The 19,630-nt window shown below is 36.5% G+C and overlaps 4 protein-coding genes across 4 annotated transcripts; 3 read left to right on the top strand and 1 right to left on the bottom strand.

Annotated features, from left to right (window-relative positions):
* Positions 1 to 1,120: 1,120 nt before the first annotated feature.
* BDB00DRAFT_787274 (kinase-like domain-containing protein) lies at positions 1,121 to 1,946 on the top strand (the record flags this gene model as incomplete). Its single annotated transcript, XM_053120683.1, has 4 exons — positions 1,121 to 1,136; positions 1,217 to 1,260; positions 1,375 to 1,502; positions 1,682 to 1,946. The coding sequence occupies 4 exons, from the start codon at positions 1,121 to 1,123 to the stop codon at positions 1,944 to 1,946; spliced, it is 453 nt and encodes a 150-aa protein (XP_052980488.1).
* A 1,653-nt stretch (positions 1,947 to 3,599) lies between these two features.
* On the bottom strand, positions 3,600 to 4,122 carry BDB00DRAFT_317452 (uncharacterized protein). The gene has a single exon (XM_053116907.1). The coding sequence runs from the start codon at positions 3,993 to 3,995 to the stop codon at positions 3,690 to 3,692; it is 306 nt and encodes a 101-aa protein (XP_052980487.1). The 5' UTR covers positions 3,996 to 4,122; the 3' UTR covers positions 3,600 to 3,689.
* Positions 4,123 to 5,255: 1,133 nt separating this feature from the next.
* BDB00DRAFT_317493 (discs overgrown) lies at positions 5,256 to 5,904 on the top strand. Its single transcript, XM_053116908.1, has 4 exons — positions 5,256 to 5,317; positions 5,395 to 5,471; positions 5,534 to 5,747; positions 5,841 to 5,904. Exons 1-3 carry the CDS (start codon positions 5,302 to 5,304, stop codon positions 5,705 to 5,707), a joined length of 267 nt encoding a protein of 88 aa, XP_052980486.1. The 5' UTR covers positions 5,256 to 5,301; the 3' UTR covers positions 5,708 to 5,747; positions 5,841 to 5,904.
* A 2,163-nt stretch (positions 5,905 to 8,067) lies between these two features.
* BDB00DRAFT_928343 (uncharacterized protein) lies at positions 8,068 to 9,019 on the top strand (the record flags this gene model as incomplete). Its single annotated transcript, XM_053128919.1, has 3 exons — positions 8,068 to 8,137; positions 8,248 to 8,347; positions 8,424 to 9,019. The coding sequence occupies 3 exons, from the start codon at positions 8,068 to 8,070 to the stop codon at positions 8,833 to 8,835; spliced, it is 582 nt and encodes a 193-aa protein (XP_052980485.1). The 3' UTR covers positions 8,836 to 9,019.
* Between the last annotated feature and the right edge of the window lie 10,611 nt (positions 9,020 to 19,630).

Genomic DNA, 19,630 nt, shown 5'->3' with positions numbered 1-19,630 from the left:
ACCTGTTGTCAGATGCGTTGAAGCTCATGGGCATTGCGGTTTTACTATTTACATAGGACGCACACATGGAGTTGTCCTAGTCTACCTCTCTGGAGGTCATGACTGCTATCATATGTTGGCATGTACCAGCTATTCAAGCTCTTTTACCGGATGACTTCTTGCTTCAGCTCGCCCCCAAAGACCCACAGCTTCTCTTGTCAAGCTCACTGCTGTGTCAAGCCATTTTCCTGTCCTCGTCGATTCACTATTGCTGCTACGGTCATTGTGGCTGATGGCTTAAACCGTTTGTGCAATCCAAGCCCAGACCGGATGCGTCTCTATCCAAGTGGCGAGGCAGTTCATCAATGACCTGATATTACCATCACCACCAATAATTAACAACCCAGCTACGTACTGTTTTAACGTTTGTGCTGCGACAAGGCCGAAAAGTCAAGGACCCGGCCGCGCTAAAGATCATCCATCGCAAATTTTGGGGTGACGAATATTGTTTAAACCTGTCATTGACAAGCTTTTTTGGAAGGTCATGCCAATGGATTGTATCGGGGAGAAGAATTTTTCTTTCAGCGACAATGTCAAGGTCCTGTGATGGCGCACCCGCAAGCATGGCAAACCAGATTGAATGTGATACTGCTCAACCATATCGTCGAATGCCTCCATCTACCGCCGCCAACGGCCGTTCCGCGCAAACCTATCTCATTGATTTTGGCCTTGCAAGAAAATTCAAAAGGCATTGCTGCGAGCGAAACCACCCCAGTCCATCTCTTACATCTCTTTATATCAAAATATTGTCCTTTCTATGGCGTACGTTGTTTCGTGAATATAATGCCTCCATCCATCGTCGACAATGACCGCTTCATGCTTCTTAGGCAGCTAGGAGTAGGTGCATGTGGCCGAATATACATCGTGAGTAACTAATGGACGCATGGATCAACTTACCTTTTGTATTTGCAGCTGTGGCATCTGATAAATCCAAGATTGTTGCTGCCAAAGTGGAAGCTCAAGCAAAGAGCTCGTCTGGTGCCGCGAATTGCAATGCTACCAGGATCTTGTGGCGAGGGAGACCTGTCATGCAGCTGAGCCGTTGTACTTTGGTGCTCAAGGCAAATATAACGTTCTAGTTATGGGTTTAATGGGTCGTAAGTACACTACATGAGCGTCATAAACTGTTAGAGAGAGAAAAAAAGACACACGCTGAACAACAATTCCCTGCTTCTAGCCTCTCTTCAAAGTCTCTTTGAGATGTGCGACAAGTCGTTTTCCGTACGCACACAGTCAGTATTTCGGGCTTGCAATTGGTAAAGTATCTGCTCATTATGTTTATTGATATAGGCAGTCCACAAGTAGACAACTAATATGTTGGCATTGGAAATTTAGTTGCGGCGGCTGCAGTTCATTCATTCGAAGGGCATCCTCCATCGCGACATCAAGCCAGACAATATTGTTACGGGTGTAAACGGCAATGAAGTGAAAACCTATCTCATTGGTTTTGGGCTAGCAAGAAAGTATAAGGTCGGCGAGAAACATATTGCCTGGAGGGAAAGTCTTTGATTTGTGGGCACGCCATTATTCTCAAGCATTGACGACATAGGTGAGGGTGAGTTGAGCTGCAGCAACGATTTCCTACTGTTATTTGTTATCTATTTTGTTTCCACCACTGACAATCTCACTTGTGTTGATATAGTGCAAAGTACACGGAACGATTCAGAATTGCGCGGTCACATGCATCTTGTCGCTTTGAAAGCTACACTCTGCCGTGGAAAGACCTGTTGTTGGAAGAGGTTAAGAAAAAGAAGTACGACCTTAGTAGCTATGTCACCTTAACCAATCTGGTTGACTACTTTGGCTTTTTATTGGTGCTTAATTTTGCGAAGAAGCAGGATTATGACCTACATATCGACTATGGTACCAGCCAAAGAGCACGAGTTCGAATCGGCTGTAAGTTTTGACACCTTTTTTAAATGTCTTCTTTTTGTTTTATCGCATATCTTCCAGAGATACTTTGCGCGCAACAGTCCACTCATTCTCATTTTTGTTTTTCTAGTTAGACAAAGGAACAATATAAAGAACGACCAATCCATCCCCTTCGTTTCAAACGCTCACTGCTTCTGTTGCTTCGACGGCATCGGAACAACAACACCTTCACCGAAGGTCCGCTACGGTTGCCGATACTCATAAGCGAAACTATACCTAGTAACAACATCACCACCAGCAAAGAACCGTCGAACAAATTTTAAATGAAGCAATCACAGCACAACACATGACTAGCTTACACATCTTAAAACTCTGCATTTACACGTATACTACAATCACTAGCTCTAGCCTGTTACGTAGTGTATCTATTGTATGCAATGGAATGCACTTATGAATTATATTCGGCTTATAGGAAGCCTGCAAAAGTACAACGTTCATTTTTTAGTTATGAGTCTTCTGTCGGGAATAGAAGCGCTGATGTCGCTTACTTATCGAAATCAACTACTATATTTATTCTTTGACTATGAACAAACATCGAGGGAAGTCAAAAAATGAAACGTCTTGCCTTTGACCGACACCAACGTATCATATGAAGCATCAGATGGGGGCATTTTTTATATATACTGAAAGCTCTGAATAGGAGAAGGGTCACGGAAATCATCTTGAGCAGCAGTTGGCATATCACCTGGCTGGACCAAAGGGCTCTCGTGTTCGTCTGTCGCCAATCGCCAATCCAAAAGTACGGTATCTTGTCGCAAAATAGAGAATCTCAACTCAGCGCCTTTTAAGATTGCTACTTACTGCTTCTCCATTCTAATTGCATAGGTGACTAAATCACGTCACTTGTTGCTGCTACCGGAGCTGTTTTGAAAAAAACCGCTGATTAGACGATCTCAAGAGAAACTCGCTGAATGAACTGCTATTGAAAACTCAATTTTTTCAAGTATGCAGCAGAAATGAACAATGTGTTTGATCAAGATAGCGCATGACCATGTTATTTCTCTGTTTACTGAGATATAGTTTTATTAGAAAGTTGACAGTGCTGGTGTAAGGGTGCTTGATCCAACACTGAATATGTTACAATGAATTGACTGACAGTATACAAGAGCAAGATATAGTCTTTGATTGCATATGGGCGACTGCCCATATATATGTTCAGCACTTGTTTCCTCATCATCGGGCATACCCTCAGTAATGAACTCAAATGTGCTTCATCATGGTAACAATGGCAGTAAATGCTACAAAAAGGATTTCTTTTAAAATTACGCTTATATCGAATAATGTGTGGACAATGAACGGAATCAGAATACTTCCTCGATTTGACGGATAACGAAAGGCTTGGTTAAAATGCTGTTGTTGCCATACTGCTGCTGTTGCCCCTGGTTGAAAAAAACACAGGCGGTGCACATTCTACTACGCACGCAATAGAACTCCTTCAAGGCGAGGCCATGGGTGTTATTATCCCCCAGACGTATGGAAAGATAGATATTGCCCCAGCACAGTCTCATTTTATCCGCATGAATAAGGTCCTGCACCATCCACCAGTCAACGTTCCCTATCAAGTAAAGCACCGCACTGTGTGGCCCAGCACGCAACTGAGCCCGGTCTTGGTCCTGATATTATAACGGTGGCAGCCTTAGCTTCAAGTCCTGGGCTTATCGCATCCTTACGGTTCTATGTATGATAGAGCAACACTGTACCTGGCTTGCTCATGACATTCAGGGGTTCAATCTACCAAAAACGAATAGCAAAATGCAATCAGCGTCGTCCTTGTGCAGAGAATCAACAAAATGCTTTGAAAAGTAATCACAAGTACCCGTCATGCAACGATTTCCTTGATTTAACGAGGCGCGGTATTTGGTAGCAGCGCTGGCAGGGAAACCCCAATAGTGATGCATTCGTCGGTTCATAAAACGCGATAAAGGGCTTGTCTTGTGGTGGCATACAACTTGATGATTGGCAACAGCAAGCATTGATGGCGTAAGGAAAGGAAGGTCGGAGAGGAATACCGCAGCCCGCAACATCGATAGAACCTACTGAACAATCCGAACTAGCCTTAAACCAATGAATCACGTTCTACGTGCGTGCGAGTGTTGGGGGGAAGGGGAGGGGGGTCATAAACAATAAATCATCGGCTATGCGATCATGGTGGGAAAACTTTCTTCGCTACGACAGGTGATCACATGTCGACAACTAAGAAGTGCATCTGGCACGCTGGGGGTCCTAGCGTGGTGTCCATAGCAGCTGTGGTCATGCACAGCAAACACGGCTAGAAAATATATCCAGGCAGGCTGCCGTCGCAAGCAGGTCGGATACATGCCAACTGAGTAATAGAAGGATAGGCCTGGATCGTTTCTTTGTATGCGCTTACATCGGCCTCAAAACATAACCCAACACAAACGTGAGGGTAGTATGCATATGCTCTTGCAAGGGAAACAGGTTTTCCGCAGCATCGGAATTGTTTCGTTGACGTTCGTTGAGTGTAACAGCAAACATGTACTTAGTAGAAAATCACACGCTTGCTCAGAGAATGAGGTTGTAAGCACGACGTACTGCAACATCACTGCTAATCGTGCTCTTGATACAGCTATTTGCAGATCTCATCAATGTCTGTAATCGATGGAACAGTGTTGCGAGATGGTAAGTATAAAGTAAGCAGTGGCCTTTGGATGGCGAGTACGGAACAATGGACGAAAAACGCGCAGTGCTGCTAGTTGCTTGAGCGAACTAGTCCGCTTAAAGGGAAACAGGTAGCGTTTGTTGCATAAACACTCTAGTATCATCCTGTTATCCAACCATGCGGTATGAGACGATTATGTAAATGAAGCGCTCCTTTTTCAGTACATACTTCTACTTATTGATGCATCCAATCTTATGAGGGCACTGTTTGAATGTCTGCTTTGAGAATAGAGAGAAAAACGATGCATATAAAAGCATTGCTGTGATACATTGTTCTTTCATTGGCATTTTTCCCTTCTTTCATCGTCTCCACTTGCTTTTTCGTAAACACAATGTCTCCATCCACCGTCGACAACGACCGCTTCGTGCTCCTTAGGCAGCTAGGAGCAGGAGCATGTGGCCAAGTGTATCTTGGTGAGTAACGAATGGATGCATGATTGATCAAAATTCTGAATAGTCACACTTAATCTTGTACTTGAAGCTGTGGACACCGTAGAGTCCAAGCTTGTCGCTGCCAAAGTGGAAGCTAAAGAGAAGAGCTTGCTCTTGTACCGCGAGTATCGATGCTATGAAGATCTTGTTACGCGGGGGACCTGCCAAGCACCCAAGACGTTGTACTTTGGTACTCAAGGCAAACATAACGCTCTAGTTATGGATTTGATGGGTGGTAAGTACACTACATAAGCGTCATAAACTGTAAAGAGAAAAAAAGATATACGCTGAACAACAACTCCCTGCTTCTAGCCTCTCTTGAAAGACTCTTTGAGATGTGTGACAAGTCGTTTTCCCTACAAACAGTTAGTATTTTGGGCTTGCAGTTGGTAAAGTATTGTAGATTATGTTTATTTGATATGGGCAGTTCACAATTGCATTGGAAATTTAGTTGCGGCGGCTGGAGTTCATTCATTCGAAGGGCATCCTGCATCGCGACATTAAGCCCGACAATACTGTCATGGGGGTAGACGGTGATGAGAACAAGGTTTACCTTATTGATTTTGGGCTAGCAAGAAAGTATAAGGTCGGCGAGAAACATATTGCCTGGAGGGAAAGTCTTTGATTTGTGGGCACGCCATTATTCTCAAGCATTGACGACATAGGTGAGGGTGAGTTGAGCTGCAGCAACGATTTCCTACTGTTATTTGTTATCTATTTTGTTTCCACCACTGACAATCTCACTTGTGTTGATATAGTGCAAAGTACACGGAACGATTCAGAATTGCGCGGTCACATGCATCTTGTCGCTTTGAAAGCTACACTCTGCTGTGGAAAGACCTGTTGTTGGAAGAGGTTAAGAAAAAGAAGTACGACCTTAGTAGCTATGTCACCTTAACCAATCTGGTTGACTACTTTGGCTTTTTATTGGTGCTTAATTTTGCGAAGAAGCAGGATTATGACCTACATATCGACTATGGTACCAGCCAAAGAGCACGAGTTCGAATCGGCTGTAAGTTTTGACACCTTTTTTAAGTGTCTTCTTTTTGTTTTATCGCATATATTCCGGAGATACTTTGCGCGCAACAGTCCACTCATTCTCATTTTTGTTTTTCTAGTTAGACAAAGGAACAATATAAAGAACGACCAATCCGTCCCCTTCGTTTCAAACGCTCACTGCTTCTGTTGCTTCGACGGCATCGGAACAACAACACCTTCACCGAAGGTCCGCTACGGTTGCCGATACTCATAAGCGAAACTATACCTAGTAACAACATCACCACCAGCAAAGAACCGTCGAACAAATTTTAAATGAAGCAATCACAGCACAACACATGACTAGCTTACACATCTTAAAACTTTACATTTACACGTATACTACAATCATTAGCTCTAGCCTGTTACGTAGTGTATCTATTGTATGCAATGGAATGCACTTATAAATTATATTCGGCTTATAGGAAGCCTGCAAAAGTACAACGTTCATTTTCTAGTTATGAGTCTTCTGTCGGGAATAGAAGCGCTGATGTCGCTTACTTATCGAAATCAACTACTATAATTATTCTTTGACTATGAACAAACATCGAGGGAAGTCAAAAAATGAAACGTCTTGCCTTTGACCGACACCAACGTATCATTTGAAGCATCAGATGGAGGCATTTTTTATATATACTGAAAGCTCTGAATAGGAGAAGGGTCACGGAAATCATCTTGAGCAGCAGTTGGCATATCACCTGGCCGGGCCAAAGGCCTCTCGTGTTCGTCTGTCGCCAATCGCCAATCCAAAAGTACGGTATCTTGTCGCAAAATAGAGAATCTCAACTCAGCGCCTTTTAAGATTGCTACTTACTGCTTCTCCATTCTAATTGCATAGGTGACTAAATCACGTCACTTGTTGCTGCTACCGGAGCTGTTTTGAAAAAAACCGCTGATTAGACGATCTCAAGAAAAACTCGCTGAATGAACTGCTATTGTAAACTCAATTTTTTCAAGTATGCAGCAGAAATGAACAATGTGTTTGATCAAGATAGCGCATGACCATGTTATTTCTCTGTTTACTGAGATATAGTTTTATTAGAAAGTTGACAGTGCTGGTGTAAGGGTGCTTGATCCAAAACTGAATATGTTACAATGAATTGACTGACAGTATATAAGAGCAAGATATAGTCGTTGATTGCATATGGGCGACTGCCCATATATATGTTCAGCACTTGTTTCCTCATCATCGGGCATACCCTCAGTAATGAACCCAAATGTGCTTCATCATGGTAACAATGGCAGTAAATGCTACAAAAAGGATTTCTTTTACAGTTACGCTTATATCGAATAATGTGTGGACATTGAACGCAATCAGAATACTTCATCGATTTGACGGATAACGAAAGGCTTGGTTAAAATGCTGTTGTTGCCATACTGCTGCTGTTGCCCCTGGTTGAAAAAAACACAGGCGGTGCACATTCTACTACACACGCAATAGAACTTCTTCAAGGCGAGGCCATGGGTTTTATTATCCCCCAGACGTATGGAAAGATAAATATTGCCCCAGTACAGTCTCATTTTATCTGCATGAATAAGATCCTGCACCATCCACCAGTCAACGTTCCCTATTAAGTAAAGCACCGCACTGTGTGGCCCAGCACGCAACTGAGCCCGGTCTTGGTCCTGATATTATAACGGTAGCAGCCTTAGCTTCAAGTCCTGGGCTTATCACATCCTTGCGGTTCTATGTATGATAGAGCAACACTGTACCTGGCTTGCTCATGACATTCAGGGTTTCAATCTACCAAAAACGAATAGCAAAATGCGATCAGCGTCGTCCTTGTGAAGAGAATCCACAAATTGCTTTGAGAAGTAATCACAACTAGCCCTAGCCGTTTCAAAAAAAAATCACGGAAACGGATTTCGGAAAATAACTTCTCCGAGCGGTTAATCATGTAACCGAACCAAAATCTATTTTTCAGTAGGTTTTTTCACTTCTTCCTCACAATGGAACCGCAAAATCAGCAACAAATCCAATCCCAAGAAACACCCGAGCAACCTCAACTGAAAAGATGTAGTAATTGCAAATCTTATCGCCCTTTGCTATTTTTTGTTAGCATTAGATAAGATTACAATACGTGTAAAAAATCCATCAACGCCAAAATGACGTCGGTAAACCAATCGCAGAGCAGTTACTCCTGACAGTGGACGAAGTACTCGAGCTGATTCCTTCGCGTCAAAATTTGAGGAACGTAGCTGACAGTCTCGAAGATTACAGCCTCGACGCGTATGTGCAACTTCATGACGATATGTTGGTGTTGTCAGATTCGCAACTTGTGATCAACATCCAGGATTGTATCCAGGCTGTTGACGGATACCATTACTACGAAGCATACCAAAAAGAACCACGAAAAAAGTTCGGCTATTCTTTCCTTTTTCGATGCTCGCAAGATTTTACATGTGCAGGATCAAGCTGCCGTTCGTTTACGATTGTATCGACGTATGTCAACTTTCTTGTGCAATGGCCGCATGAGTGGCATGGTCGGTAGAGTGAATGGTTACTTCCACTTGAACATCGAACACTCCTGTGGGCATGAGGCTGCACCTGCCGTCGCAAATAACGCCGTCCCGCAAAATGTACGTGCATACATCGCTGCACATGCCATGGACTTGGATGCACAACAGCTGCATCGTAACATTATCTGTCAGTTTCGACAAGAAGCGACAAGAATAACGCAGGGGCAAGTGTATCACTGGGAGTGCCAGTCAATCTAAGACCAATATACACTGCACGACACCAGTTCAGATAGGCAGAGATGCTCGTCGGCAGAGCCACTGACAAGGGTGTCTGTAAGGTATGTCAAAATGTCCTAAATAAATATTAATACATGCGAGGATCGTGTATATGTTCACTTCGATGCGTTGAGAAATAGACAAGAACCATTAATATAGAATCAATAAAATTCAATAACCATTAAACAAATTTTCACCTCAGCACAAAACAGTAAGCATTTAAAAATGAGTAGTTATATCAGTAGTTGCACATGTCATGTTACGAAATAGACAGATACAGAGAAGATATCAGCATGGACACTACAAGAGAATGAATTTTGATATAAAAAGATGGAAAGTTGCTTGGGGCACGTAAGCTTTCCATGCAGGATTAATTAAAATAACAACTAATGATGCTAACCGTCCAGGGATGGAAGGCTCCATAAAAAAATCATTTGATACATAGTGTACAGAAGTTGAGATAATATAAGGAGGATGTTTACTAGTTGAAGTTTTTCATCTAAAATAAGGTTAACAAAATATTTAAGGTTCACAAAAATTCGTCATGTTTACAAAATTATTATAATTTTAAAATTGAATATAAAAAAAATTGAATTTTAATTAAATATAAAAATATATTACAATGGATAACCAACAAATAGATGAAAAGATTAATAATGAAGTTAACAAAATTATTGTTAATAAGTGGGAATTTTTGGAATATAACTGGCCAATTATTAATTATAATTACAAGCATTATATAGAATTAAAACATATTATGATATTAAAAAGATATTAGTAGATAAACCTGGTCATATAGCTGTTTTTTTCTTTTTGGTTGTTTTATATACTAGCTGTGAATATCCTGGCCCTTATTTTGAAGTTGAAAAAGGTTTATTTTTATTATATCATTTGGTTTCTGGTGTTTCTGGTATTGAAATTAATAAGTTTATCCCGCAAACATCATTTCATAAATACTATAAAAAGTTTTGGATGGATGAAGATAACTATAAAAGGTTAAATAAAATTGTTAGTGATTCTATGGAGAATATGTTTTCTTCTTTAACTTTAAGAGTTTTATCTTCTTATAAATATAATCCACCACTTTTTAAACACATAACTTTTATAATAGATGGTTATGATTCAAGAATTAACTATGTTAATACTGATATAAAACATGAAAGATTATGGTCATATAAATTTAAAAAAAATAGAGTTCATACACAAATTGTTAGTGATATTAACGATATGATTTTATATGCTTCCAAAAGCGATTATTGTTCTGATAGTTCTGACGGAAGTATGTTTTTGAACATGAAATTATATAAAAAAATATCTAAACAAGATGTATTGGCAACAGATGGTGGTTATACTTTATTTGTTAATCAGCTTATAGAACTTGGTGCGGAAAAAGGATATGATTTATCTTTAAATAATTTTGTTTATCCTATACGCAAAGAAAAGAATGTAGATTTAACAGCAGAAGAAAGGCATTATAATGATGTTTTTGGTAGCTTCCGTTCAAAAATAGAAGACCAATTTGCTGCAATAGGTAATAAATTTTATAGATTTAATGATAATAAATCTATTGTTAAGATGGATAACATAAAGTTTTATAATCTTCAATTTCGTGTTGCTTGTTTATTAAAAGATATAAAAATATTTAGTGAAAAGTTTAATACTAATACACAAGCACATCATAAATTGTGGGAATCAGATAATTTTGAATTTCCACACGGAGCTAAATTAATAGATATAGTTATTAGTAATTCATCTGAGGCAAAAAATAAATTAGATGAAATGGTTAAATTACAGGAACTGTTTTTAAATAATTTAAGTATAGATAATACTGATATGATTATTGATAATGAATACAGCGATGAAAATGATAATGATAAAGATGTTTCCAGCGAAGAAGATGTACCTAAATTCAATGAGAAAAAAAGAAAAAGAAAAGGTAAAGGCAAAGGAACATTAATGGATATAAATAAAATTAGAAATAATTCAACTTCTAATATTTCTTATGAAATAGAATCCATAATAAATCATAAATTTGAAAATGATTCCTATATATTCCTAATTAAATGGAAAGGTTATAATGAATCCCAAAATAGCTGGATATCAATGAAAGATTTTAATGAAACCGATATGTTAAATAACTATATGAAAGTTAATAGATTAACTTAGATAACTCGATACTCTACCCTTCCTAATAAAATATCATAACTATGTATAGTTATTTTATTTTATGTAAGATATATTATTTGAGTATGTATAGTGAATAACGTCAGTTCCTATTATTGTAATAATCCTTTAAGTACATTTGCTAGGTTAAAACTTCCACTGTTGCATATATATATTTTTCTAGATTTTCTTTTTTTTATTCTTTTGTTATTAGTTTTATGTATAAAATCACCATCATTAACAATTATGCATGGTAAATTAGGATTTTCTATTTTTTTTGTAGATTTTTTATTTTTTTTCTTTGGAACATGAAGTTTACTATGTATAGTACAAAGGTGATCAGGTTTAGGTTTATCTCTATTAAGATTAGTATTAATTTTTCTGTGACACATATTGCCATTTTTCTTACCTCTTTTATGTATGTAAGTGCACACATTATCGCTTGTATTAATATACCAAAAATAATTATCTTTAACTTTATTAATTTCTTCATTAATTTTTTTTTTCATAATCATCTTCTTACTTTCAATATCTTTAACTAACATTTCATTTTCGAAATAATTTTGCATAACTTGCTCCATTAAATCTTTAATAGAACAAATCATACTATTCTTATTAATAAGAAGTTCAGTATTTAATATAACCATTTGAATTTTTGATGCCAAGTAATATTGGAGGTATTTATTTTTATATTAAAAAAAAATTCAGTTTTTTTTTTTAAATAAAATTTAACAGTATGCACGATTTCAAACTCCGAGAATAAAAAAAATTGTCAGTTAAGAAAAAATTTAAAGAAGATTTATTAACATCCTGTTAATGTTTATTCCTCTAACAGAAAAGGCTACAGTACATAGCGTGCTATTTTATAAAGTACGCATGCGGACATGGCAGTAGATATTTATCAATAGAGCTTGATTAGCAGTGTATTCTGGAAAACGGATTTTGGTTCAGTTACATGATTAACCACTCGGAGAAATTAATTTCTGAAATCCGTTTCCGTGATTTTTTTGAAATGGCTAGGTAGGCGGTAATCACAAGTACCCGTCATGCAACGATTTCCTCGATTTAACGAGGCGCGGTATTTGGTAGCAGTGCTGGTAGGGAAAACCCAATAGTGATGCATTCGTCGGTTCACAAAACACGATAAAGGGCTTGTCTTGTGGTGGCATACAACTTGATGATTGGCAACAGCAAGCATTGATGGTGTAAGGAAAGGAAGGTGGGAGAGGAATACCGCAGCCTGCAACATCGATAGAACCTACTGAACAATCCGAACTAGCCTTAAACCAATGAATCACATTCTACATGCGTGCGAGTGTTAGGGGGAAGGGGAGGGGGGTTATAAATAATAAATCGTCGGCTATGCGATCATGGTGGGAAAACTTTCTTCGCTACGACAGGTGATCACATATCGGCAACTAAGATATGAATCTGGCATGCTGGGGGTCCTAGTGTAGTGTCCATATAACACTGTTAATTAGGCACTTGTAGGCATGTGTTTAGAATAACTACCGTGATTCTAGGGTTCCGACTACCGTCTCAATGACCAGCTACCCACGTCATCGAAAATCAAAGATTTTCTCTGACCACCCCTAATTATATTGATCATTCTTTTTTATTTAAAAATAAAATTTAAAAATTAAATTATTATTAAAAAATAAAAAATACAAAAATCAATAAAGTATTAAACAGCCTTCATAGCAGCTATGGTCATGCACAGCAAACACGGCTAGAAAATATATCCAGGCAGGCTGCTGTCGCAAGCAGGTCGGATACATGCCAACTGAGTAATAGAAGGATAGGCCTGGATCGTTTCTTTGTATGCACTTACATCGGCCTCAAAACATAACCAACACAAACGTGAGGGTAGTATGTATATGCTCTTGCAAGGGAAACAGGTTTTCCGCAGCATCGGAATTGTTTCGTTGACGTTCGTTGAGTGTAACAGCAAACATGTACACAGTAGAAAATCACACGCTTGCTCAGAGAATGAGGTTGTAAGTACGACGTACTGCAACATCACTGCTAATCATGCTCTTGATACAGCTATTTGCAGATCTCATCAATGTCTGTAATGAGACACGTGATAGACACACAAAAATTAACATATTAGAATAATATACAATAAAACAGATACAATCACAAATTAAAAATTAAACAAAATTATATATATATTTTTTAATTTCAAAATAAATATTAATATTAATAAAAATACTAATATCAATATTAGTATAATTATTAATAAATTCTATAAATTCTAAAAAAACAATAATATTCAGGAAATAAACATGTAACTCAATCGACAGAACGGTGTTGCGAGATGGTAAGTATAAAGTAAGCAGTGGCCTTTGGATGGCGAGTACAGAACAATGGACTAAAAACGCGCAGTGCTGCTAGTTGCTTGAGCGAACTAGTCTGCTTAAAGGGAAACAGGTAGCGTTTGTTGCATAAGCACTCTAGTATCATCCTGTTATCCAACCATGTGGTATGAGACGATTTTGTAAATGAAGCGCTCCTTTTTCAGTACATACTTCTAGTTATTGAGGTTCAATCCATAACAATTAATTTTACTGTAAACAGTAAATTAATTTTAGTTATTCCTTTCCTTATCAAGCGTTCTAGTAAATTAAAATTTCATTTTAATTTATCTGAACTAGGGCGTCGTCGTACCTCCTAGCCTAGAAGGAGGGGGTGCTCACTACCGTTCCGCTACTTTTCAAATTAAATATTAAACCTTAAAGGATATAACTCTTTTAAAGGTTTAAAAAGGTTTATGCGAAACATAAACATTTTAAAGAATTAAAAAAAAAGTTAAAAAAAAAGATAAAAGTTTAAAAAAAAAGATAAAAGTTTTAAAAATAAAAAAATTAAAATCTAATTTTTTATTTTTCCTAAACATGTTTAAACAATGATTTATCTTTAAACAATAAAACCTTTTAAGGAATTACAATTAAGGATTAAACCCCATTGATGCATCTTATCTTATGAGGGCACTGTTTGAATGTCAGCTTTGAGAATAGAGAGAAAAATGATGCATATAAAAGCATTGCTGCGATACATTGTTCTTTTATTCACATTTTTCCCTTCTTTCATCATCTCCACTTGCTTTTTCGTAAACACAATGCCTCCATCCACCGTCGACAACGACCGCTTCGTGCTTTTAGGCAGCTAGGAGCAGGAGCATGTGGCCAAGTGTATCTTGGTGAGTAACGAATGGATGCATAAATGACCAAAATTCTGAATAGTCACACTTAATTTTGTACTTGAAGCTGTGAACACCGTAGAGTCCAAGCTTGTTGCTGCCAAAGTGGAAGCTAAAGAGAATAGCTTGCTCTTGTACTGCGAGTATCCATGCTATGAAGATCTTGTTGCGAGGGGGACCTACCAAGCACCCAAGCTGTTGTACTTTGGTACTCAAGGCAGCTATAACGCTCTAGTTATGGATTTGATAGGTCGTAAGTACACTACATGAGCGTCATAGAGAGTTAAACATAAATCTGATTATTACAAAAAATTCTTAATTTTTTTATTATCTATAATATTTATATAGTCAATATAAATATTATTTAATCATACAATTATTAGAAAAATAAAACAAATTGTTTTCTACTTCTATTCCTCCTCCTCAAAATAAATAACAATAACAATAATAACAACAAACCCTTAATAGGCTTTTTATGTTCTTATTTATATATATTAAAAAGCAATTAAAATCATTGATTTTTATGTTTTTAAAATTTATTTTTTAAATTTTATTTTAATTACATGATAATTATCATGTAAATATTTAAAATAAAAAAAAAATACAATTTTTGAAAGAATAAAAATATTATATATTTTTTTCTTTCTGAAAAACATAATTTGTGTTACAAATAATTGTTTTTTAATATATATAAATAAGAATATAAAAAGCCTGTTTAGGGTTTGTTGTTATTATTGTTACTGTTATTTATTTTGAGGAGGAGGAGGAGGAGGAGGAGGAGGAGGAGGAGGAGGAACAGAAATAGAAAACAATTTGTTTTATTTTTCTTATAATCATATTTAACTATATAAATATTATAGATAATAAAAAAATTAAGAATTTTTTGTAATCATCAAATTTATGTTCAACTCTCTAGGTGAATATAATAAATATTCATCAATACTATATGCTAATTTATATAGAAAAGGTATTCCTTTTCTATAAGAGGTTTAATCGATAATTTAGTGATTACAAAAAATTCTTAAATTTTTATCAATCACTAGATTATTAAAATTGTATATATCTTTTTTATATTTATTTAAATATTAATTATGTCATAAATCTATTATGCCATAACATACTTCCACTTCTGCTATAATGTTCATTAGAAAGGTAAAGTAACACTTAACCCTTTCTAAATAAACAACAACAACAACAACACAAACAACAACAAACAACAACATTGACATATTCTTGTTTTTCCTAATAGTAGAAAATACTCAAAATATTATTTTGATGTATTTTCAGAATATCAAAAAATAACAACTTTATTTTTTAGATATTCAAAGAAAAGGATAAATACAAATATTTATCTCTTTTCCTTAAAAAATAGTTTATTAATAGAAATTACCCTTTCAGAGTTAAAAGCTTGCGTAGCGAGCTAATTTCTATCTAATAAATCTATTTCTAGAAATAAAAATAATAAGGATAGTAAAATTATCTCTTATTATTAATATTTCAAATTAAATTTAAATTAAATTTAATTTATTACCAAACTCAGAGCTTATAATGTTCTAAGAAGAATATTCTATTCTTTTTTGAGTTCAAATCTAAAAATAAAAAAATAAATTGTTTTTCTATTTTTTAAGAAAATAGATAAATATTTGTATTTATCCTTTTCTTTGAAATTCTAGAAAATAAAGTTTTTATTTTTTGATATTCTGAAAATACATCAAAATAATAATTTTAGGTATTTCCTACTATTAGGAAAAAACAAGAACATGTCAATGTTGTTGTTTGTTGTTGTTTGTGTTGTTGTTGTTGTTGTTTATTTAGAAAGGGTTAAGTGTTACTTTACCTTTCTAATAAACATTATGGCAGAAGTGGAAGTATGTTATGGCATAATAGATTTATGACATAAGTAATATTTAAATAAATATAAAAAGATATATACAATTTTAATAATCTAGTGATTGATAAAAATTTAAGAATTTTTGTAACCACTAAATTATTGATTAAACCTCATAAACTGTAAAGAGAAAAAAAGACATATGCTGAACAACAACTCCCTGCTTCTAGCCTCTCTTAAAAGTCTCTTTGAGATGTACGACAAGTCGTTTTCCCTACGAACAGTTAGAATTTTGGGCTTGCAGTTGGTAAAGTATTGTAGATTATGTTTATTTAATATGGGCAGTCCACAATTGAAATAGATGACTAATATGTTGGCATTGGAAATTAAGTTGCGGCGGCTGGAGTTCATTCATTCGAAGGGCATCCTACATCGCGACATAGAGAACATCTCATAGTATAGTGATGACAAAATTATTGCACAACTTTCTTTATTTATAATATTTTTACAGGTTCGGAGTTTTAAATCATGCATACTAAAATTTCTTATTTAATACAAAATTGAATTTTTATTATTTTATAAAAATTACTTTTAAAATGGTTGCTCTCAATAATTATCTTCCCATCAAGAGGACTAATCGGTTTAAGGCTATATTGATTTATATCTGAAAATTTTTAATTATCGACAGATTTTTAAAAATCAAAAAAACAAAATTGAATTTTTTTATAATATAAAATATAATCATAATAATATTAGCTGATAAAAAGATGGTTATCCTCAATACAGAAATCCTTGTATGCAGACAGTCTATAATAAATTCAAAAAAAAATATTATGACTCAAGTTATGGATAAATATTTTGATGATGAAATTCTATGTAATTCAAAAGAAAAAAAACAAAAACTAATAAAAAATATCATAAAGGAAAAAATGGAAGAAACAATAATAAACTATTTTTGGTACATTAATAGCAGTAATAACGTATGTACATATGTTCATAAAAGGGGAAAAAATGAAGGATTTATGTATCATCGAAAAATAAGAACAAATATTGGTGATAATAAGCCTGATTTTCTATGTTTTCAACACAGTAAACTACATATACTCAAGAAAAGAGTAAAAAAAGAAAAAGAAATTTCTATAAATTTTGAAAAAAAGAGAAAAAATTAAAAAAAATTAAAAAAAAATTTATATATGTAATAGAGGAGCTCTTAGTTTTGCTGATGTTATTAATAAAATAATGCAGTAATTGATACAGATGTAATTCATTATAAATATATACAAAAAAAAAGAGTTATCCTCTTTAAATATATAGGGTACAGTATGCATTTTTTTAATTTAAAGATTTTTCTCTTTTATATAGTCGTTAATAATATCTTCTGTATTAAAATCATTTTGTTTTACCCAACTATTTTCATCATCACTATAACCAAGCTATTTTACATAGAATATTAGTTTATTATTATTATAAACCATATGGTCTATTATTTTTTCTACCTGAAATACATTATCCTTATTTTTTGGTTGATTACGTTTTCTTTTTTTAGGTGTATCATTGGTTATAAGTTCATTATTATCTATATTATTTTCTGTATCTTTTTCAATATCTTCTAAGGTGCAAGTCAGCTAGAAAGGTCCTTATGAGCCCCGACTTTAAACCTTAATAAATTTTCATTAACACACGTGATCACTGCAAACGATAGTGGAAACGAAAGCTTTTGAGGAGAGGAACAAAATCTACTACCACTGATTTGTTTTGCTTAAAAACTGGCTGAGCAATTAACGTCTGAAGTTTCCTTATTTGGTCACTTTTAGCTGGGCAACTTAGCATTTTAGCACCTTACTTCCATACCATCCCTCTATACATTACTTAAATTAGCTTTCATTGCACCAATTCAACATGGCCAGACCGAAAAAACGCTCCAGAATTGGCAAATCTAACTATGTTGAGGGCAAACGCGCCAAACAGATACGAGTAACGCAAGCGGCAGAGCAGGAGTCGACACAAGATCTCGAAGAAGACGCGACTGTCAGCGATGTTGAGGATAGTGAAGAAGAAATCACGGACGACGACGAGAACGAAGAATACGACTTAGAGATCCCTGAGGTCGACCTTGTCAGCGTGGAAAAAAGCCTGAGCAACGCGTTAATGTGGGTTCCTAGCGCTGATAAGAAAGGACGCAACACCTATTACGCCAAAGACTCAAAGCGCACAGTTAAAAAGGCTGATGAAAAGAGAGAGAGAATGCAGCGAGGCTGCCTACGCGTGGATGAGATGTTTTGGCAAAAAAGGGTCGAGATGAAGATCAAGAAAGAAGAGGAAAAGCGGGCCGATGACGACAAAGTCTAATCAGCAATCGCAGCGCTTAGGCCTTATGCAGACCTATATCGAAAAACGCCTGATGTTGATCGTTTGCAGAGAGCGCGTTTCGCCACGTTGTATCACTACTTTACGATGATATCACAAAAAGAGGAGAAGACAGGCGCATCTGAGAAGCTGAGCACGCTGCATTGGAATCGTGGTCAACGGTTTGCGAAAAGGATCCGAGGTTGGGCGAACGAGTATCTGAGAACCGGGAGATTGACACCGTTTGTCAAAGGAGCCCACATCAAGACCGCATCTATGCTTGCTGACGAGCATATCAAGGACAAATGCGTTGCTTCTTTCATGTCAATGAAGCCCGAAAAAAGAACAGTTATTGCATTGCGAGAGTTCATTCTACATGACCTCGTACTAGATGAGGCCTACCCTGAACAGCGCACTGGAATTGCCGTATCTGAATCCACCGTACGACGATACCTTAAGAAATAGGGGTTTAAAATCGAAGACAAATCCCAAGTGCCATACATCGACGGTCATGAAAGAGAAGACGTCGTAATTTATCGCAAGGAATGGGCAACAAGAATGCTTGAGCACAGAGAGCTCATGACGAGGTATGATGAGGATGATGAAGCAGAACGAGCGGTTACCAGGGTTTGGGAGCATGAGAAAGTACTGGTCACACACGACGAGACCTACTTCTACGCCAATGACTGCAAGCGAGGCGTGTATTTGGCTTCCAACGAGAGCCTGATCAGAAAGAAAGGTCAGGGCCGTGCAAGCATGCTCAGTGCTTTTGCTTGTTCCTGCCATGGTCTTTTTTCATACAAGACGATCATTCCTGGCGCTCAAAACGACGGCTATTGGAAAAAGACCGACATGGCCAACCAGCTTGAATCAGCAATAGAAGAGTTTCAAAGATTGCATCCTAACTGCATTGGCGTTTTCTGCTTTGACCAGAGCTCCAACCATTCTGCAATGCCCGATGATGCGCTTAATGCGTACAGAATGAATATGAGCCCGGGCGGAAAACAGATTGTATCAAGAAACGGCGGTTACTATGGCAACAACGGAGAATGGATTGTGCAGCCGATGGTGGATGCTAATGGTGTGCCTCGGGGACTTCAAGCCATACTCAAGGAGAGGAACCTTTGGCCCGCACAGGGATTAATCCGTTATTGCAAGCAAGAGAAAACTGTCAATTGCTGCGCAGTATATATCGTAGCCTTCCAACCAGATTTCCAGCAGCAGAAGTCGCTCTTGCA

This window comes from Zychaea mexicana, assembly GCF_025766255.1.
Source record: "Zychaea mexicana strain RSA 1403 chromosome Unknown BDB00scaffold_29, whole genome shotgun sequence".
NCBI lineage: Eukaryota > Fungi > Mucoromycota > Mucoromycetes > Mucorales > Lichtheimiaceae > Zychaea > Zychaea mexicana.
Note: the sequence above shows the minus strand (reverse complement) of the source record. Positions and strands in the feature narration are given on the sequence as shown.